At 36.8% G+C, this 23878-nt stretch overlaps 1 protein-coding gene across 1 annotated transcript; it reads right to left on the bottom strand.

Moving 5' to 3' along the window:
- Positions 1-995: 995 nt before the first annotated feature.
- LOC122789710 (TLR adapter interacting with SLC15A4 on the lysosome-like) lies at positions 996-18610 on the bottom strand. The gene is made up of 2 exons (XM_044057143.1): positions 18515-18610; positions 996-2728 (listed from the first exon to the last, which is right to left on the bottom strand). Exon 2 carries the CDS (start codon positions 2694-2696, stop codon positions 1794-1796), a length of 903 nt encoding a protein of 300 aa, XP_043913078.1. The 5' UTR covers positions 2697-2728; positions 18515-18610; the 3' UTR covers positions 996-1793.
- Positions 18611-23878: the final 5268 nt, after the last annotated feature.

Here is a 23878-nt window from a genome sequence, read left to right on the forward strand (position 1 = left end):
ATCAGCAGTGAAATAATTTTCTTTTTCCAAAAAGAATCTAGCTTCATTTTTGATTAAGCAAGATATCCACATATTTCTGGATTTATTTATCTTGCTGCCTTCTGGACTAGACAGAGAACATTTAAACTCTGTCAAATGAAGATATGGTTATAGGATTTTTTATTAGAAAATAGCGAAGTATTTATAGAATAATGAAAATATAAATAAATTCAAAACTTATGCAGTTTAATTAAATGATATGAAGACCCAAGTTTTATCCACTAAAAAGAGATATAACCAAGCGTGCTGATTGTAGCAGTGCATGGTTAGCATCTGAACTACTAGAAGAGATGCCCATGCTGAAATTCTCATTCAGCACTAGTCTGTAAGTCACACAGTGCATGTGTATCTGATTCAGAATGTCATGCTGACCTAATTTTACAACCAGTCTTTGTTTAATTTTGTTTTTCATTTGGGTCATGTCTGCAAAAGCAAACAAACATTCTGGTTAATACAGTATAAACATTTTGATTTCAAACAATAAGGATCAGTGTGCTGAAGTTCTTACCCACATATCTTTAAAGATTGTGTTACACCACTAAGGCAGTGACCCATCGGCTAATATTCTAATATTAAAATAATAATAGAGACATGTCAGTTTGTTCCATAGTATCCCGCCATCTATGAAAATATGATACATGGATGGCATAAGAGCTGTAGAACAAGGGCACTAGCTTAAAATTAATTCATGGCAAGATTTCTACTGCATACATTATTGCCGAACCATCTAGCTGCCAGTCATATATTTCAAAATAAAAACTAATCTTAATTATGACTATGGCAAGCAGGCAGCTCTCTTTTTAATGTGACATGGCAATGCTTATACCAGACATGGACTAGTGCTTTTTATATACATCATGTGCCATACAACATCAATTTACAGAGGTAGTACAACAAAGAAGTCGCCTTCTGAAAAACAGTTTCAGCTAAGGATCATAAAAACATTTCCACGCATATAAAATATACTTCTCTTGGTTCTATTTGAGTTGAATAGTGCATGTTTCAGTTATGTGCAGAGCAAAAACTTATCAAATCCACTATTCTGTATCTATGGAAAAGGTGGCTATGATTTCATTACAAGTTAACATGGTCTAGAAGTACTGCTTTAAATTTTGCAGTAATTATTCTGAATCAACGTAACACAATTACCAGCAAGCCTTTATAATGTTCATATAACCAGTATTTAAAAATGAGTTACAGTTGCAAACTAATATACAGATATACAAATGCAGAACTGGATTGCTTTCATTTTCATTTGTCTATAATGTAACCTGAAATGGCTGCTTTATGCAGTAAATGGAAAGAGTCACTAGGAACGTAACATATACACGTTAGTATATGTAGACTAAAATCATATACACACTTTTATAACATTTCTTTAATTTCCTCCTGTTAAAGCAGATCTGAGCTGCATCTCCTAGAACTCAGCTATATTGCTATAGGTTATATAATAAATATTTAAATCATGGCATGAAGCCATGCTGCAATACATATGATTGGTCACTTACAGCACAATATTTTTATGCAGCTGTGTAGTTTTACAATGTATATATAAAGACTTCATTTCAAGATGCACATCAACAGGTCTCCTTAATGGATACCAATCTTTGTTGTGAGAAATTCATTCATATCCCCCTCATTCACACTGTCATCTTGCAAACACTGTGCCAAAACCTATTTATTTTATTTACATTTAGAAAGTAGGCTGGATTGCTGGTTTGTTTTTCCTTGGAACTTAGTGCTTTTGCTTCAGTTCAGGATATCAGTAAATTTGGTGTGCTTATTTCAGAACTTCCTCCACTGGCAACACTGAGAAGACATGTTATAGCCATTTCCCGTGCCCTTACAGTGTCCATGTTGTGTTCCTGTGATATCTGTTGACTAATTTCCTTAATGTTGTTCATAAAAAAACTAGAGGACAGCAGTTTTGCTGGGGAAGCACACCAAGTCAAAGTGTCTTCAAGGTACTGCTTATAGAGTTCTGTCATCTTCTTTTCCATGTAGTTGTTGATCATAGAATTAGAAAGTGGAAGTTTAGGAAGTGTGATGCTTTTGTATTTAATGTCTTCATTGTTCACAGATGTTGTGATGATGGGGATGTCAGGAATTGGTGACTGGTCCAAAGAAAGATCTATGGACTGCAACACAGGACCATCAGAACTGCTGCATTCAAGGTCCATCTGAAAAACTGAACTCGATAAGCTAATGTCTGTTACATTGTCTCCTCCAATCTGTAAATCAGGGTAGTTCTTACAAATGCTTCTGCATGACCACGAATGGTATGTGTCGTCTGATAAGTCACTGTTTCCATAAGTAAAGGGCACAGGCATATCTACGGACATTGTTTTGTTAGTTAGTGTAGGTAGCAAAGCGTGCTCTCTGTCAGCCACTAATTCACCTGACATTACCATATAAGGGTGTTCTTCCATTTCAGGTTTGTGCCCCATCGTATTTATTTTGTTCTGATCATTATCTCCATTGATTTTGGGTTTCATGGCTGGATGTTCTACAGAATTTGAGTCATTTTCAATTTGATTTTTCCAGTGATCACCATTTTTAACAAAATTCTTGTTTTTTCTGTGTCTTTGATTAATACAACCAGTCTTTAGATTTTTTTCTTTATATCTTATAGCAGTAATAAAGCTTTCTGCTAGCATCTTTGTCCTCGTTATAAAACCACGTGTGGTTCCTGCATATAAATATATAAAAAGTTAATGCAAGGATTCATCTCCATTTTTTTAAGTTATTTAGAAAGGTAACAATGGTGACATGCATATTAATTATACACTTCAATATTATTTGCTAATGCCTAAACATCACCTAGAGAAAGCTCATTTTAATGGTATTCAATGTTATGCTGAATAATAAAAACAGAATACTTGCTCATTAGGACCAACCTGATATTTTTACATTTTCAGTTCTGAAATGATAAAACTCAATCAAATAACACTAAATGCATTTTAACAAATCCAGCAGCTGCATCATTAGTAAGGTTCCAAATAAGAGTTAAAGGGGATTTATAATCGAATAGCAATTAATACACTAATGACACAAAGGCAGTGAAAACTAAACCACTGAAAACCTTGTCAGACAAGTCTTACCTATAAATACGTACATATGTGCATATATACATAAACAAAGCAAGCATTACTGTGGGGAGGTAAGCTCCTGCTCACACCACCACCCTATCATAATATATACTTATTCTGAGGTCACTCAGCTTTCATGATGGGGGAAACGTTCTTATCCTTAGAATTCAGCGATCTCAAATTTATCACTAAATGTACAAGGGGTGAAGCATGATTCAGTGAACGGGATCAACAAAACAGCACTTAGTAACATTTGACTAACAGCCTTGCTACCATTTAAAGAAAATTTGTATTTTGAATGTCAGGAAGGAAAGACCCAATATAAACTGGCAAAAATGCCTCAGCAGGGTAGCATTAGAAGTTTTGAAATACTATTTTTTATTTTTATATAAAAAGTACTTAATTCTCCTGCAGAAAGTATTTGGAGATAGAAATAATTTACACAAACATTTTATATTAGAGTATACGTGAACAGTTCAGACGGAATGAAAATAAAGACTGAAAACAATCCTCATTTTGAAATGATGGAATCTTAAATTTTAGGAGAGGAAATGTACCCTATATAGCATTTTCTGATAGGGACTTACAAAACTCAAAAATGTAAAACAGAACAGCATTATCATTATAAGATGTGTAATGCTTTCATGATATGCATCCCTGTGACTATTTGGATTGGTATCACAATTTGTTTAAAGTGAGTAAGTGATCTCAAAGACATGAAATATTTATCGTCTACAAGAAAAAAATCCATCTTCCAAGATGCAGTGATCTTGGAGTTGGTTAAATGAAGTAACAATGATATTTTGGTTGTGCACATCATGAAAAATATAGATATATTATGTTCTATTACTAGTAAAAGCAACAAACTCAAAACATTACAAAAACATATAGCCACATGTTTTAACCAGACAGGAGACAGTTTGGGTATAAGCCCTGTGTTAGTACAAAAGTGAATAAATATCTCAGTCTCATTTTTATATCACTCATTTAATTAATACATATTCACTTTCAAAACAGGAACAAAATTAACCTGCTGTTTTGTACTGGTTAATTACCAGTTTGCTATAGGTATTGTCACCTGGCTTTCATCTCCAACAGGTCTGTGTCAGTAAGACCTGTTTCATAACTAATAGCAAATAATTACTACACTGACATTTAAATCTGTGATTATCCAGCTGATTAATTTGCAATAACCAAAGAATTAGTATTAGTAATATGTTTTCTATCCCTTAGATGTCCTGAAATGCATTATCTAAATTACCTTCTCTTAGCCATATAAAAAGTACATATATTCCAGTATCAATATATTCTATACAGGTAGCTAAGTACGTACAAAACCCCCATTTTGCAACTGGATCCAAGAAGACTTTCACAATTTTATGTGGCTGGTTGCCCTCAATATCAAAGCTCCTGTTGCCCTTCTTTCAAACCATATGTGGACTAAACTTACACTGGGATTCAGAAATAATCCTTGCACTAATGTAAACTGCAGCAACCAAAAGTCAGCCATTTACACAATCATGGGGCATCCAAGTCAGAGACAAGTTTAGCCACAATTAAGAAGACCTTATTATCAGCTAATTTGCATGTCTCTGAAGTGTGGGTAATTACTGCCAGTGCTAAACTGCACTATCTGGTGATAATTATTAGTGGCTCATATGTCATATGGCTTAGGCACTGTCCCCATGCAGTTTCCCACACACATGCATATGTTCATACACACAAAAACAGATATCCCTACACATGTGTGGACACTCAAACATGACACTACTTGATCACACTCAGAGACACACACACACACACACACACACACACACACACACACACACACACACACACACACACACACACACACATTACTGATTTCCTAATTTTAACCTTCTACTGCAACCACCCATACAGATAAACACCCACATAATTACACAGACCACTTGTACCCCTGCAAGCAAACACATACGCACATTGCCGTATACCACTATCATCCTTATATCTCTGCTAGTCTTAAATAACCTTACCTGCAAAATGGTCTTTTCATTGATTATAATGGGGGAACCACAGCATTTTGGACATGTTCATTAACATGGCTGACAGTGCTAACTTATGCAGCCAAGTGATTCTCTGAATCACTTTGCTCTGTAAATCCCTTCCCACAGGCATTTTCAGAAGAGAGGGGAGAGCACGACTGATTATCAGTGGCAACTCCTCTGGAAAGCCTCATTAGTATACAGTACGGCAGTGAAGATGGCCCACAGATGTGATTCTACCAACTGTATAGAATCACTGTAATGGGTCTCTCTCTGGATAGGAAAAGACAGCTGTCAGTGGTTGGCCTCCAGTGTTAAGGCTTATCATAATCAGTAGCCTTTTGGAATCCTAGACATAGTCATACTCATTGTCACTATTCCTCTTTTTTCCATTTTTACATGAGGTCAGCGTGTCACATCAGCATTAGTCAACGTGCTCAAATGATCTAGTGTTTTGTTGACAACATGCATTTTGTAATTCACTTCTTCCTAATGGAAACCCAATTGTCAGTGGTTTTCAATTCATTTTCTATTACCAAACATATGTGCTTTTACAGAGTAATAAATCTTATACAGCCCATTCCAATACTTAGGTTTCTGCCAAAGAAAGAAGCTGTCTTATAAAGACCTTTACTGCATGAGTCCTTGTTTCAACTTTGACATTTAAAACATCCTTGTAATCTTGAGTCAATATTTTATTTAAGGTAATTTATGAAGGTCTAATGAAGTAAACTTTCTTAAATGTGTGGTATATTAATTATAACTGTCATTCCATTCCAAATTTTCTTCCAGTATATATCATGCTGGGATGAGATGGTTGACAACCCCAGCTGCTTTGATTGAGATGGTCTGCATCTCTGTCTTCATGGTATGTTGGCCAAGACTTTTTCTTCCCCCAAGTGCCTTTTCTTAGAAAAGGTCAATCTATCTAAGTTACCCACATAGCCAGCCATAATCAGAACCATATAAAAGTAGGACTGCTCAATTCCAGAAGCATAAACAAACCATTGCTTTGCTTAGAGGTATTCTTAACCCTTGAAAATATTGATATATATGTAGTCACTGAAACATGGTTTCAAAACATCCAAAGCATGCCTACAATGTAAGGTTTTAATGTCTACTACTCCTTCAGCCCCAATGCTGAATTTGATATTATAGCTCTTAGGGCTGTAGCTGTGCATGACAATGACCTAGAACCCCTCCAAATTCTTCTCACAATAAGTAAAACTTAGTTCCACATAGTAACCAGCTATCATACCCCCTGTGATCCTGGTAGAATATGAGACATGTCTTAAATTGCCACCCCTCAGTGTAGAACCAAACTATATACTCTTGGGTGACTTTGACTATCCCTCCATTAACTGAGGGAAGAATCTACACCACTAGAAACATGTATGCATTGAAATTCTTGGATTTCATTAATGCCATATCCTTAGATGAACTTGTCCAGATACCACTGAAGGACTCAAAAATATTAGACTTGTTCCTGACTAATATAACCTCCTTTGCTAATAGCCCACAGATACCAAATCACTGAGCAATCTGACAATTGTGCAGGAACATTTATTTAGGTATGAGACCTGAGTCATGTGGTGAAACTCCAGCATCAGCAAATTATATAATAAGAGTAAAAAATGCTAGCCTGTAAAACCAAACTTAACTCCCCATCAGCTACAGAAAAGCTCAAAATTATCAACAAAGAAGAGTATGAATTATAGATTGCCACCCATGCTGAAGATATCCATAAAGCTTTCTCCAGTTATATCAGGAATGTAAGAAATAATAACCAGAAATGCTCGGAGCTGATACGAAGTAACATTCCATACTTGACCCCTCAGGACATTAGTAATATGTTAGCGAACAAATTCAGCTCAAACATTACTTTCTATCTCTTCCAAATTACTTACGGCATCTTAGGAAAATCCCCTTCCCCCCAAAAAAAATCACCTCTAAGCAAGTCCTAAGTGCTCTCTCCAAGTCTAAAAACATTATCTCCATGGGCCCTTTCTTCTTGTCAGCACTAAACATTGCCTTATAACATTTATTCGGTCTCGGTCACTGCAATTATAGACCTATCAGGCTCACCAAGTTTATCTGTTAGGCAATGGAGCAGCTCATATAGGACCTCATAAATAAGGGCAAAGGCAGTCTTCAAACCCTGGACCCTAACAAATTTGGGTTTGTTAAATTCAGATCCTGACTCATAAACCTAAAGGGTTGCTTTTGAACAAGTCACTTAGACATTAGACTCAGGGGAATAAGTCCACATAGTATACATGGACTTGGTCAAAGCCTTCAATACCATTCTAAACTCAGGCATCAATGATAAGCTAATCCAATTAAATGTAAACCCCTATGTCACCCACTGGGTAGCAAACTGGCTCACCAACAGAATGCAGTATCTTAGTGTTACAGGCCCATTTTCATCTAAAAGAGTAGTTACCAGTGGTGCCCTTCAGGGATCAGTAGTATGACCACTCATGTCTAGCATCTACTGCCTTGATGTTAAAGCAAAAATCAGTTGCCTTATGACATTTGTCAATGACTGCAAACTTGGAGCTGTCATAAATACCCCAGGTGACATAAGTATTCTTCAGGAGTATCTAACTTATGCTAACAAGTGGTGCTTGGACAATGACCTCAAATTAAATGCCAAAAAATACAGCACTGTGTCCTTTGGCAAATGCTTGCAGTCCTTCTTCCATGACATGGGTGACATCCCTCTAAAACTTGCATCAGTGATTAGAGACTTGGGCATCTTCAATGATGAAATATCCTTTGACCACTGTGTAACCACAGCTGACAAAAATCCATATATATATCCAGACTAATCACCAGTGGCATATCTTCTATATCCAAGGAAGTCATCACCCCATCTACTCCTCCCTTACAAGACCAATAACACATGGTATATAATACCCTCTTCAGTGTGTACTTGGCTAAGCATATGACTCAGCTCAAGATCCAGCAGCATTTTCTCACTAAAAGAATCAGAGACAAGTCCTCCATGAGTTACCTGACTACCTTAAAGCTCTCTCACTCATGTTATTACTGACAGGAGATCTCCGCCTTGCCTACAAAGCCTAGAAAGACCTGTTCCCACGTAACCTCCAACACATCCACAAAACTAAAACAACCCTCAACACAAGCTCAAGAGACCTGAACTGCCACCAAAACATATATAAGACCTGCTGGCATGATAACTACCTTTTGCAGAAAAAGTCTTTTATGGAAAAGACTCCACATAAAGCTAAAGCAGAGTGCCAACATATCCCTTATAAAGAGCAATATAGATGACTAAGCAACTGTAAGTACACTCCCAGTTTGCCTCTTCTAGCTCTTACAGAAAGAGGTTGAAACTAAGTTGAGGTGTGGTATTAATTCATTTAATGATAAATAGGTGGGATCGTTTGCTAGGGTACAAATGGTCCAGTGGATTAACAGCTTATTATGAATATTATGAATCTATCAATATTATGCAGTGGCCTCCAGGGTTACTGATGAGTATATGTACTGTGTGAAGGCTATTAATTGTATTAATGTCAAGAGATTTAATACAAAAGAGTAAAGACTGCATTTCAATGTCTAAAAATGTTAACATCCAACACAGTGTATGGTATTCTGTTTGGTATATTGCAGTTCTAATTCATATTCAGTGAAAAGCGTTCATCAAAACATAGAGACTCTGCTTCACTAAACTGTTCATCATGTATTGTAAACTGTAACTCTGATCACCAACAATGAAACTCACTGGCAGGTATAATAAATACATCCTGCACAACTGCTTCACTTTTCATTAAATATCTGTTTAAACAGAGAAATGTGAAAATCTTTTTTAATAAGCATGTCCTAGTGGTGGTGGTGGTGTCTTTCAGCTTTTCCCGGTTAGGGGTTGCCACAGCCGAACTCCAGTCCGCTAATGATTGGCAGTAGATTTTTATGTGCAGAGTTGCCGGCCCTGTCGCACAACCTTCTAGTAATAAAAAAATTAAATGGCTTATTTATTAACATAAAACAGACAAGCAACATTTTGTAGACATAGCTGTAACAGCTATCTACATAAAAGAAATGAGAAATTCTGTCAGCTCCATGGAATAAATCTATAAATATGACAGAAATGACCTGGATTTGACTAAGAACCCACTCACTAAAGGAGCCAACAACAGAGTGTGGGAGTGAGCAACCAATATCAGTGCCTCCATCCTGTAGCTAGAAGGTGATCTAGCTTGCTTAAATGCCATTAGTTACTGGAGAGAGTAGTGTATAGCATACTGCATATCGTCTGAGCATATGTGCTTGGTTGTGTCAGCCTTGTGCATACAATAATCTTCACTGTATAGGATAAGAGCATGGGTAAATACAGCAGACAGTATAGGAGGCCCATGCACGTCATTCACTTGGTCAAGGGTTAGACCCAGGAAAATAATGACCATACTACATCTGCCATGTTCCTGGTGATGGTGTACATATGAGCACAGTGGTCATGGGGCTTTGATGGTCAGCAGGTAGAGAGAGATAGAAAAAAACAGAAAAAAATTAGAAAGTTTGTATTTAAGTTTTTAAGTACCATTTGCATTCTTTATAGAAAATATAAAATAATTCAGATGATAATGATATTTATTTTTCATTTATCTGTATCATTAACATTTAAGTAGTACTTTTTGTTTCACAATATGTGTAAGGAAACATGATATACAATAGTTATTTTTATTGTACATGCATGCATGATTATTCAAAAATGGACTGAATATTACATTTCTTTGATTTTATAATGTACACTATTACTACCAGAACAAGAAAGTTTTATATCTGCATCTTCATTATCATGTGAAGGCAAAGGTTTGCACATAGACTTTCATGCACTATAAAATAGTAAGCACAAATGAAATCCTGGCATATCAATAGATCTATAATGCATACTGAAGTCTACTATGTAGGTCCTCATGATGTTATTTATTTCGTCTGCTTCTTTATGTGAAGGAGGCTTCAATAATCTCAATAAGGTACTTGTCTGCTTAGAGAAGTCCTATGAGAAACACAACAATGAAAAAAAATTGAGCAGTACAAGTACTAGACAGTATTCTGCAGCAAATGTGCAATACATATGATAGGTGAATGAAGTATATGTACAATGAGAGGAGTGCAAGGAATGAGACTGACAGCTAATTGTATTGACTTAGTAAACAGTCAAAAACAGCAGTGAAGAGTATGCAAAGTGCAAACCTACACAGATGCATGTGAAAACCTTAGTAAAATGGTAACTGCAGTAAGCAATAGTGAATGTTGGGCAAGATTAGAAAAGAAGTTACACTCGGGTCGAGGGGCTGCTCTGAGCATTCTGCCACAACTCGTGCGGATTCTGACAGAAGGCTTGTGTGCTTCTCTGAATGGTTTATGAAATGAAGAAGTGTACATGCTTCCTTGGTATGAAGAAGTGTACACGCTTCCTTGGTAGTTCCTCTTGCCATTCAAATTCCAAGAATATTCTCCTTCTAGCTGCACTACCACAAGGGGAAAATATAAACTGGTGGTGTTTGCTATATAATTCCAGTGTGCAATTCAATACTATGCTAAAGTTACTGAGGCAATAGACAAGGACCTTCAGGTGGATATTGTCTTCCTTAGAATAAGCTAAGGGCTTGGGCAGCATAACACATTTTGTTATTATTAGTCCAATGAAAAGAAGTTAAATAAATTCATTCACAGTCAAACGGGTAATGCAATGCTTGTATGGTCACACCCTCTCCGTGAAGTAGGTGCAACAAAGCACAGGTCTGCATCTGAGTTTTGTCTGCCAGTGTGAGAACACATGACAATGCTGATGGTCTAATAAATATTTTGCATTACTATAAGCTGTAACAAATGCTGAAAGTTACACATAACACTCCCCATGTAGAAGATTGTTTGCAGAAAGCAGTAATATGTTTGCAGTATGGAAGAGTGTCATGTGGTCAATGTACCTGTTCTTGAATCTGAATATATAACTGCCATCTGAATATTGCACATCACATACTAAATATGAACATATTCATTAATATGAGAAGAAATCTGCCTTTTAATTCCCACACTATCACATATTATTGTAAACGGGTTGTATATAAATGCACATAACTTTTAAATGAGTATTGAATTACATGTCTTTGGCTCTGTTCTTACTGTGTTCTATACATTATCATCATGTTAAATCAGTTGTGCCTGTGTATATCGTTATTGCTGTCAGGTTTGCCTGGGTAGTGGCTGAAAAGTACTTGAGCCAGTTCACTTACACTGCTAACAAATGATAATAAATAAATAAATGCATACATACATACATACATAAATACATAAATAATTAAATAAATAAAATTAGAACTATATTATCACAGCCTAATAAGCCCATTCCTTGACATGTGCCATGAAGTTCAGTCTTAGGGCCTTATTAATGTCATTTATGTATGCTAGCTATACCAGTATTGAGACAAATGCCTAGAGTAAATTTGGATGACACAAAAGTCACTCTAACAGTGTCGAGTATGGAAGGCCAAAAAAACTCCAGTACAGTTTGAATAAGTTGGTACTGTGGGCACAAGGAATTAGTTTTAACATATTAAACTTTGGATGTTCTAATAATATTATCCCTATGTTTTAGATGGTAAAATAATTCAAAATACAAAGCAGTATAAAGAATCATTACAGCAAATAGTGATTTGTCTTTTGGAGTTCACACTCAAAACATTTATATTAAATTAATGGGCCTGATCTTTCAGATTTCGAATGTGGTTTCCTAATGAGGTATAATAACCTCTGTATATTACACTTATATGTCCAATATTGAATATGGATCTATTTTTGTTTGTATTCTATTCGGATATAACAAAATTTGAAAGGATCCAGAGTATATTTATTAGGAAATTGGTTTATTTTTATTGCAATATCCTAAAGGTTTGAGAAGATGAATCTGTATTTCACGAGTCAAATGCTTCTGAAATAAGGTTTTATGCAAACTTTCAGTGCACTGTATAATGATACAGTAGCATGCTGCCTTACTTTAATTATTTCTCATATTAGGATACAAGAAATAAAGGCTTATTGCAACAAACCACTACAGTTTACTGTGGATTAAAAAAAAATAGAAATCAGAGTTACTGAAGCATCAAATACACTGACCATAAGTGAGAAAAGCATCTACTATAAGATAGTTTAAAGTTAGGATGGATGCCTCTATGGAAAAATCCAGGCTTGAATCACCAGGTGCAGGGCATACTCTCACACGTGTTGCTCTGCAGAGGTTTCAGGACTCCATCAGTTTTGGGAGAATACTGTGATTATATAACATGACTTGTTTCCACTGCTCATTTTGAAATCCTGTTATGCAGGCACAGCAAAGAATGATGTTTTGGGGTGCAGACTGTTTCATATAAAGGTGCTGGTACACATTTCCATACCATGTAATCAAGAGTGAGTAGCCCAAGTGACCAAAGCGAAAATTGTTGTAAACACATTTCATCCAACCCAGGTCTGGATTGCTGATGATATGTAATGTTAACAAGATAATAAAGTATTATTTCAATTACTTTTATAGATGATAATGTGATGCTTAGAAAATAATGCAGATGGTCTTAAAAGTCAAATTCTGAAGCAGGGGGTTAATAAAGTTAAAGTTACTGAAATAGCTCAATTTAATACCATGTCAATACACAAGACTTTTTTCAACATATTGTTTAAAAGTCTTAAAGGAGATTACCTGTGCCTTAGTAACCAAAAACACCATGCTTGTCTGAGCTTTGAAATGACAGCACAAGGCTAGCAATACATATTCATCACAGTAAATGTTCATAGATGCTGGAGTGCTTATAAAAAGTCTGGAATCTTGGCATTATGCAAGCAAAAATGCCAAACAGGGGGTGTGTGTTATTGTAAAAATAACACCCACCCAGGAGTGTGCTGAGGCCTGACACCCCAGGCAGAAGGCCTCTACACCCCCAAAGGACATTATTATTTATATTTTTGATGTAAACAGTTCCTCCACCTAATGTTTCAAAGTTGCTGTATATATATGTAAATGGTTATTTGAGGAAGCATTTTACATCAAAAATATGACGTTTTTAAAAAATCCAGATATTTACTTTATTTTTTGGACCCTTACTCCTAAAAATTGTGGTTTGCTGCCAATCATTGGGACAGAAGTCACTACATAATGACATAGATTTGACTTTCAGACTTTTACTTCCTTCAGAAAATTCATGCTAACACAAATCCTGTTATTTAAGCAACTTTGTAATTTTATGAGAGCAATAATTAAAATCTCATTCTATTTTTGAGCCTTTGATTCCTCTTTATTTAGGCTTTATCCACATTTCTTGAGCTAAGAGGTTGAAAGGTCTGCAAACCTCTTTACTGTTGCCTGCTGCCAGTGGTTGATTGATCTCACTTTCTCTCATGCACACACTTTGCACTTCAGAAAATGCATGCTAACCCAAATCCTAATATTTAAGCAACTTTATCAGTCTAGAATTTCAATAATTAAAATCTGCTCATATTTTTGAGCCTTTGTTTCCTGTTTACTTTAGGCTGTATCCAGATTTCTTCAGCTGAAAGGTTAAGAGATATGCAAACCTCTTTATTACAGCTGCTGCCAGTGTTCAGTCTCACTAACTCACTCACACATACACACGTCTGCTTCAAAAAATGCATGCTAACACAAATCCTGATATTCAAGTAACTTTGTGATTTTGTAACAGCAATATTTAAAATATATTCCTGTTTTGAGCCTTTGTCCCCCGTTTATTTTAGGCTTATTCAGATACCTTGAGCCAAGAGTTTGAAAGATACGCAAACCTTTTAGCTGCTGCCAGGGATCACTTGATTGCTCTCACTTTTCACTCTCTCTCTCTCTCTCTCACACACACACACACACACACACACACACACACACACACACACACACACACACACACACACACACACAGTCTCCTCTGCTTTCATTGCACGCATTCAGAGTATAGAGTATATGCAGTCACACATGGAGACAGAAACATAAACACATTTTTTTTCTGTTTCATTTATTTTTTTACTCTTGCTAAATAGTAAAAGTGCTGCTTAGCAAGTGTAAATAATAGCTTGATTGAACTGACTCTCATACACAGAAATAAACACACACACACATTTTTTAATTTTCTATTTTTTTTATACTCAGTAAACAACAAAAGCTTGATATGCTGCCTTGAAGCAGTAGACTTGTTTTTCAGCGGGCATTGCCTGCAGATTAACAACTTGCTAGGGAACATTCCTTCTCCAATCAGGGTGAAATCTACAGGTCAACCATTCTCTGTGTTATGTTAAACACTTTGAGCCTGATTCTAAAAGACTTGCTCTCGGTGTAACTGACCACTTACTCTGAAATCAAGTCTTTTGGAATCTGACCCCTTGGTGTAAGCCTGTTTATAGATTGGGCTTACACAGAAGTAAGTCACTTATACTGAGAGCAAATCTTTCAGAATCAGGGCAGATTTACACTCAGTGCAACTCTTTTGGAATCTCACCCCTTTGTATGTCAGCTGAGTGTGCTCTTTTTATTTTATTGTATGCAATTTTGAATTTCAATACTGCCTTATGATGTCAAAGACTTGAAACACTATTTTGTCTTTTATGGACATGAAACTATTCTCACTTTCATTTGGAAGGCAGATTTCTTCTTTTTGGCATTTCCATTATAACTGCCTACACTCAAGATCTGTGCTTGTTGAAAGCTGTCATCCATGAGTACAGGTCAACAGCGTTAATTCATTTGATTCCCCCCAGGCAAATCCAGCACAGGCTGCAGTCATTATATAGTGACAATGGATGTGGAGATATTTAATACTTAATTTCTAAAAGGAATCAAGAGAGAAAACAAAAATGAATATGCATATTTTACCAAAAATGATATATGGTTTGTGACATACTAACATTAAAACTTACTTAGTTTACACCTGCATAGTCTGTATCATACAATTAACTGCCTTTTTTTAGAGTTCTGTTCTTCTTTCGGCTTTTCCCAGTTAGAGGTCGCCACAGCGGAACTCTGGTCCGCTAATGATTGGCAGTAGATTTTTTTATGGGTGCCGAGGTGCCAGCTCGACGCCCAACCTTCAATGAAGGCACGCCCATTCTACGCATGTCTTTCGAACACCACTCGACCACGGGGAGGACATGCAGACTCCACACAGAAGCCGCTCCCACCGAGAATTGAACGAGAGAACCTCTTGCTGTGAGGCAACAACACTACCGCTGCAACCACCGTGGCTTATACTTTTTTAGAGTAAAACTGGCAAATGCCTTTGGGAATTGTTTACTTTTAAATATAAATCCATTGCTGCATATGCATATAAAACTTATTGGCCAGTATATGCTATGTAAATAAAAAAGATGAAATCTGCCTCAGTTACTTGTTCATGTGAGAGATAAAACTTTAGCAAAGAGCTCCCACTTCTGTGTGTAAGACAATGTTATTGAGATGCTTTCATTTAAATGAATTTATTTGTAATAATGTTTATACCAGGTTCAATTGTCCTCGATTTTTGTACCCATTTATTCACCGTATTTCTTGTTTTTGGCTTTTTTGTTTTACTGCATATGCATATTTGCAGCTAAAAAGGGGCCATTTAGAAGTGCATTTTTGATACGTTAATGTTTTCATTTGATTGTGTTTGCCAATAGGACAATACATTACTCTTACACTACTTTAGACTGCCTTTTTCTTATTTCACATCCATTTTTTTATTTGTTTTATTTGAAACTATCACTCAGTGAGGAAAATAATACTGTAGTAGTCCAATTTCTCATTAGCAGCACCAACTTTTTTTAAATAAGGTTATCAGTATTTTTTTCTGTGAGTTGCTCTAGAGTATATGCAGACTAAAAGCATGTTAACCAATAGAATGATGGAAACTGATTTAGCAGTGTCTACTAAAGTATACCATAGTATAGCATACTCTGATAAGTTCTATTATATACTACATTACACTCTAGTAGTGTAAATTAGTCAGACAAGCCTAGATCATATTTTAGTCTTCTAGACTACATGACAAATGTATTCTGTTCATGTTCCTTTACTGCACCAAAGAGTGTCTTTTTATGTCACTGACAGCTTCAAAGAAGTTTCACACTGTATCTGTCATTACTTTGCATGTGACCTGGGGTCTACAAGCACTGCACAATTATAGATGCAATCATGTCTGACATGTGGTAGCCAAGGAGTGGAAGAAAGTCTTCTGGTAGCACGCACAAAAAAGGAAAATAACTACCCATGCATTTTTCTGTGCAGATCCAGTTTGACTTGTATTAATTCGGCCTTAATCTGCACCGGAAATTCACTTCAACAACTCTAGTATTAAGAGTATTACCTTATCTGAAAAACAAAGATGCAAAAGCTCACTGGTTTAAATATCAGCTAAAAATCATTCTTAGTTTTTAGTGGTTCTTTTCTGTGGCAAAACCTTAAATTATTACCCCTACTGTGTTCATAGATCTCATACACACAAAGTGCCCATTTGCCATCTGCGTTCTCCTCTATTATCCAGCATCTCTTAAAAGCTGCCCTTCATAGCTGAGCTAATGTCTGTAGCCCAGTATCTAAAGTCATCAAACGTCTACATGAAAAAGAACATTCCAGTCACTAAATAATGCTATATTTCACTGGCATGCAAGATATGATGTACAATACTCTCAGTTTGGGTACAGGACTTTTGGTACTTCTTGTAAATGTGCCTGAAAGGAGGACATTCAAAGAACATGTAATAATCTGAAAATATTATATAGTAAGGCAGACTGTAATAAGTCCTAAAGAACTTGCACTCTAACTGCAGAGCTGAACTACACATCTTTAGATCATAAAAGAAATGTGGAAGAGCATTCAGTACAATGGCCACCTTCTTTTAAAATGCAAAGCAATAAGGTCACTGGTACTGAGCAGGGCTTCTAAATTAGTTTAATTACAATTAAAAGACAACTGGCTTTTCCCTTTACATCACTCACCATAATCTGCGGCATAAGTCATTTTATTTCTCATTTTTATAAAGAGCATGCAAATTAAGTCACTAGTTTGGATAGTTTACTAAACTGTACATGGAATAAGCTTTAACATTAATACAACTAGCTTTTAGTTTGACTTTAGGATGCAGTTAACTCTTAAGACTAGATACACAACAAGCTTTATATCAATTGATTCTAAGGCCTGCCTCAAGAGGTTTATAGTAACAGTAAACAAGTACAAAGAACTTTTGTTTAACTAATATTATGACTGGTACAAAGAACTTTTGTTTAACTAATATTATGACTGGTATTTCAAACACATAATGAAAATGTATATGCAAGTAAAGAAACTTTTCTTGGGTAAACAGAATAAGCAAAATAAGGTGTTTTGCGAAGATATGAATATAAATCTGATTCACTAATGCTTAAATAAATATGACTAACATGGGTGTGTCAGCATATAAGAGGAAATCCATGGCTATGTACACATACACATTCATACATAAATCCATACTTGCAAATACGTACCCATACAGATATGTGCATGCAGATATATGCACATGTAGGCAAGCAGATTGGATAGCCGAGCGTATTTGTGTGTGTGTGTGTCTGCAGTGTCCCACAGCAAACGACATTGCACTTAGATACATATATATGATGTATGCATGCATGTAAAAATATCTGTTCATCATATATGATGGCAATAGTAATAATGTGTGTGTGAAATAAAGTGCTTATTCAAACATTTTACTTATGTGTGCCATTTAATGCTATATAATCTTAAAATCAACCTCATACAGGTGTACTACTTTCCTTTAAAAAGAGAATGCTTGAATAAACTGTCATTTAGTTTACTAAATGATGTTGCATATTTAGATACAGCAATGCAAGTATTTTACAAAAGCAGCATTTACATTTTGGAGCAGAAGAGGCTATAAATGCCTTGTCATATCCCTGTTCTGGATGGGTTAGCCACCCATACAAACGTAGGCTCATAGAAGCCGAGCAATTTTAATTACTGTTTTTTCTTAGAAATTAAGCTAAAAAAAATAAGTATTACAACTATCTGTGCCAGCCATAATATTTTACAGTACAAGACACACGTTTACTTTTTCATATCCAGTTGTTTTTATCACAATCTCTCTCTCTTATGGTTACAGCTACAAAACCAAGTGCGCCAAGGATTTCCTCACTGTGGTATGGAGTACTGTTGCAGTGATAACTGCAGCTTAAAAAAATGATTTCTAATCATAACATCATTAAGAAAAATATTAGTCAATGATATACTCAAATATTAAAGGAACTGCAGGTTAACATTTATTTTAATCTAGCAAAACAGATATGTGAAATGGCAAACTGCACACAACTCACCTCTGTAGTATCCCACAGCAAATGACTATGCTTATACTTAAGCACAGAAGAGGCACTTCTTTCAAGCTACAGTCTCCTTCAGAAGAATATCTTGCTCTAGTCCTTTTTACGGAAGTATGTCTTCCTGTTTTAGCACTCAAGTGAAGAAAGCACATATCAGGAAATCTGAGTCACTAGGTTGATATTATTAATAACCTGCTTCACAGGAACTATAAATTGAGTGACAGGTTTCTATATGGAATCATGTGATTCTAAAATTGACATATGACATATTGTAGGCTCCAAATTAACCTTACACTATATCATCAGCCTTAATTCTTTTAAAAGCTAAGCTTCAAGTATGATGTTAAACACCACATTAACTGAAATGAAGTTCATTAGTTCATAGATTCATAGGTGTGTACTAGGCCAATGGCCCTCGAGCCTTTACAAGCCTAGCCCATAAGATTACCCTGACATCATGCCACCCGACCTTAGTTCCCAGTGCCTCTGTTGAGTAGAGCCACTGGAGTGATCCCTGGGGTTAATTTGTTATTTCCCATCCACACATCAAGATTCCTCTTGAACAGGGCCAGTGAGATGCTCTGTTTGACATGTATGGGAAGTCTATTCCATAGCTTGGGCAGTCTCTGGGTTGTGAACCTGTCCCTCCAGCATGTTCTGTTGATTGTGGTAATGAGGTTGAGGTCTCTGGAGTGTGTGGTGCAGAGGGATTTCTTTAGATGCAGCATTTCTAACAGAGCTGGGTCAGACATGGCTTTGTAAGTCAAGCAGAGATCATCTCTATGTAGGCGATATGAGACAGAGAATAGTTGGAGTTTTTTTGAGTCTATCCATAGAAAGCAAATGTTTAAGGCCTAGGATCCTCTTTGTGAGGTACTTTTGCAACCTCTCCAGTTGTTGCAGGTGTCTGGTGAGGTACATGCCAAATGCTAAACCCTTAGTAATGAGATGTGCCACATAGAAGGACTTTCTGACCACAGTGGCAATGTGGTGGTCAAAAGAGAGGTTGCTTGTCAACCTGTGTTCCCAGATCTCTTATAACGCCTTCTGTGTTAAGTGGACTACCATCAATATGGTAATTCAAGGGAACCGGGTTTTTCCCAAAGGGGATGAAGACACATTTTTTGGCATTGAGCTGAAGGCCATGGTTCTGACACCAGTCTTTGGTCTCATTGAGGCCTTTCTGTAGGATGTCAACATCACTTGGGGAGTTAATAATAGCTCCCAGCTTGCAATCATTTGTGAACCTTGTCAACTAGAGTCCATTCGTGTCGGTCTGGACTTCAGAGAAGTAGATACCAAACAGGAGAGGACCCAGGACTGAACCCTGGGGGACTCCACTCATGACTGGTCGTCAGTCTGACTTGGAGTCAGCTACTTTCACACTGTGGGTTCTATCTGTGATCCAATTTGCAACCCACCTAGTGATATAGGGGTTGATGCCTAGCTTAGTAAGTTTTTCAATGATTCCTAAGTGGGGAATGGTATCAAAGGCCTTGGCTAGATCAAGGTAGGCTGTATGAACCACCTTACCTTCATCCACAGCTCTGGTGACTGACTCAAAGAAGTCGACCAAGTTGGGCAGGCATGATCTACCCTTCACAAAACCAAACTGTGTGGGATACAGAGTTTGGAGATTCCTTATATCCTTGTTTATTAGGTCCATGATGATGTGTTCCATAGCTTTGCATATCAGACTTGCCAGACTAATGGGAAGATAGTTCCCAGGGTCTGTAGTTGCTCCTCCTTTGTGGAGAGGGATAACTGTAGCAGTGCACCATTCGGTAGGGACAAAGCTAGAGGTGAGGCTGTGATTGAACAGGGCACACAGGTGAGGTGCCAGTTCACTCTGTAGTTCATGTAGAACACAGCCAGGGATATTGTCAAATCCCATAGAAGCTGTATTCTTGGCCTTGGCCAGTGCTGTTTTAACCTGTGCAGCAGTAATATTGGGTGCCTGGCAATCTACTGGTATTGTGATTGGTCCTTTATGGGGGAAGGGGTAAAGTTGGCACTGAATCTGTTGGCCAGTATATTGGCAATATCCATTGGCTTGGTATAGGAGGTAATCACACAAACGGCCAGCACCAAGTAGTGAAATCCAAAAACTATTTTATTGTGGCAACTCCAAAAAGCTATAGCGAGCTATAGCAAAATGGTCAAACCAGTTTCGGCATCAATATGCCTTCCTCAGTGAACATAACACACAAAAAGCTTTTACTGATTTAAATGCACATCACACTCTAATTAAATAATTAATTACAATTGCTCATTAAGACCTGGCCTGAACAATCCCCCAAGTCTGATAATCCAATTACTTTCTTTAATATTTAAAACAGAGTGCCAACCCATTTTGCCCCGTCTGTTTCCTTTTATTATATCAATAATTGTAAAGGTAAACTGTGTATCCATAAGCCATCGGTCTTAAGAACTTTACAGGCATAGTAAAAAAAAATATTCAAACATTTCCTCTATCCTCAAGGAGGGCAAGACATAATAAACCAAGGGAGAACCTTGAGACTAACCATACAATTATCTAGGTTTAGCTTGAAGCTCTGCTTGATATGTAGTGGAAGTTTGTTCCAGAGTTAAGGGATACATTGAAATATTAAACTGTCAAACAAACATGTCTTATTTATCTGGTGACAGAGATTTAGTTCCTTTAATTGAGTATCTGCTGTACTGTTAGTTCTGCGAAGAAATAGAGGAGGTCAAATACGACAGGATCTTTCATGACTCAAAAGGCTAAACACAGATCTCTACAGAGAAGTCTTTTGAGACCAAATGTAGAGAAAGGGCTGCCAGATTTTGGAGGACACTGATCTTTTTAGTTATGAATCCCACAGGTCTCTCTAGAATGATCCAAAAACATTCTACTACAGTATTATCTTTTAACTTGCAAGCCCTCATCTAACCCTCAAAAACATATTTATCATTATCCATATTTAACGTATTTAATAATGAACAACACAACTTTCTTACTATTATTTTCCTGATATTTCTCATTCTGCAGTACTGCAAAAAACACATCCTACAGTCTCTTCACTGCAACACCTCAATTTCTCTTTGGAAAAAAGTAGTTTACTGCATTTGGCTCAAGGTTAAATAAAGAAAGAGGGATTTCACAATTCCTGAAGAGATTCAAGATTGAGTCTGAACAAAAAGATACAAGGAAGGATATTGTTTTTTTTCCTCAGATTCCTGATCCAGATTCAGAGGAGAGCTCAATTTCTGATTCTCCTTATGGGGGGGGGGGGAGGGTTCTCTTCCTCTGAGACTATTGTTAGAATATGCCAATGTTTTCAAAGGGAGAACACGGTCCCTCAGAAAATATTGGATTGTTACAGAAGGATTTTCTAGGACATACACCCATTTCTCGTTTTGTCTGCTTCAGAGGATGTGTGTGTTACTGCCTGAAATGTTCCTGATAGTCAGCCAGCTACCCCAAAAAAGACAGCTAGGATATATAAAGTTCCTCAGTCTTTTAAATTTTTATTCACTTTTCCCAAACCTGCCCCAGCAGATATAGCTTTAGTTGATCTCACTGCTTCTAAGCACTTAGTTAATTCCAATCCTACTCTTTCTGAAAAGAATGAGAAAACTGATAGGTATGGGGTAAAATGTATACTTCTGCAACTATGATTTTCAGAATTTTGAATTGTCAGGCTCATATGTTAAAGTTTACCGTGGCAAATTGTGAACGCATGAGGAATGTTTTATCTACAGTTTCTTCTTGTGATGAAAAATCTGCTTTAAATAATTATTGCATGTGCATCTACTCATTGTTTACAGTGTGTGTGTGTTTATGACTCTGTTGGTAATTTTTCCAAGACGCTGGCCACTGGTACTGTTTTGAGGAGGTTTGCATGACTTCCTTCTCAGAACCTCCCAGATTATGTTAAAATGAGATTTTACATTCTTCCTTGGACAGAAATTTAGTGTTTGGCCCCTCTTCTGCAGACATCTGAAAACGTGTGATGAAAGGGTCAAACTGTTCCAGGGAATCTCTAAGATTTTTCAGGATTCTTTTTCCAAACTTTCCAATGGATTTTCTATCTTCGCATCCAGTTTTTGACAAAAAACAGTCTCAAAAACACAAGTAAACAGATATTTCAGAATAAATAGCAAGGGGGTTCCAAAAAGAAGTCTTCAACCCCCCCCCCCAAAACCAAGGACAGTCCAACAAGTCCGAATGACTATTCAATAGATCTTATAAACCCCTTCCCACCCTGGCCTCTCTTTTCTTCCAGAAAGTGTGACTCTCCATTTTTCTCCATGGAAGGCAGGTTGTTTCAGACAAATGGGCTCTGAAAATCATTCATCAAGATTACAGATAGGCAGTAGAAGGAAATTCTTCTTTTCCAAGTGGTCATTCCTTACCTTCCAGATCAGAGTCTCTTATTTCCACCAGTTCTTCATCACATACTGTCCCAAGGAGTTATAGAACCAGGTCCTCCTTTCCAGATGGGGAAGGGTTTTTACTCAACGACATTCTTAATGCCAAAGAAAGAAAATTCTTGGAGGCCAGTTCTGGCTCTTTCATTCCTAAACCTGTTTGTGATAGTGCCCAAATTCAAAACGATGTCACTTTGCAACCTGTTGCCTCTTCTCCTTCTTCTTTCAAGTTTTCTGGAAACACTAGACTTAAAAGATGCTTATCATTATATCTCTATTCATCCAGACTTCAGAATTTTTTTAAGGCTTTGTGTGTTTGGATCACATTATCAATTCTCTGCTTTACCCTTTGGACTATCGACTGTAATAAAAGTGTTCAAAAAGTGTCTAGCTCTGGTTATAGGTAATTGAAGTCTATATGGTATCCACATTTTCCATATTTAGATGACTGGCTTAACTTTGCAGAGTCTTTTTCAAAGGGTCACAAATCTCTCCTTAGGGTGAGATCTCTTGTACACAAGCTGAGATTTCAAGAGAACATTCAAAAGTCTTTCTTGACTCCTTCACACAGGATTGTGCTCCTGGAATGCCAACTAAACATATCGTTATATAGATCTTGTTCTAAGGTTTTCCACTCAGACTTTGGTCTCTGCAAAGGAATACCTCAGGATTTTGGGTCTCGTGACATTTCTGATTCACATGATACCCCTGGTAAGACTCTATATGATAAAGATACAGTGCTATTTGAAATCTGTTTGATCCCAACATCAATGCCCATTATCTTTTCCAGCTGCAGTCCTGGGATTTGTAAGAAGAGAAGTCTTCATGTGGAAATAACAAATATCCTTAAATCCAGGTCTCCCCTTCTCCCTCCCTGCTCCAAAGTAGTCCATCACCACAAACACTCAGAATTTGCTTAGGTAACAGTTTTAGGAGGGATAAAATTGCAGGAGGTGTGGGACACCA

This window comes from Protopterus annectens, chromosome 15.part0 (assembly GCF_019279795.1).
Source record: "Protopterus annectens isolate FY-2018-M chromosome 15.part0, PAN1.0, whole genome shotgun sequence".
Taxonomy (NCBI): Eukaryota; Metazoa; Chordata; order Ceratodontiformes; family Protopteridae; genus Protopterus; species Protopterus annectens.

Bases quoted from the DNA above. Each gene is read 5' to 3' on its own strand.
- LOC122789710 (XM_044057143.1), bottom strand. From the start codon at position 2,696: ATGCTAGCAGAAAGCTTTATTACTGCTATAAGATATAAAGAAAAAAAT.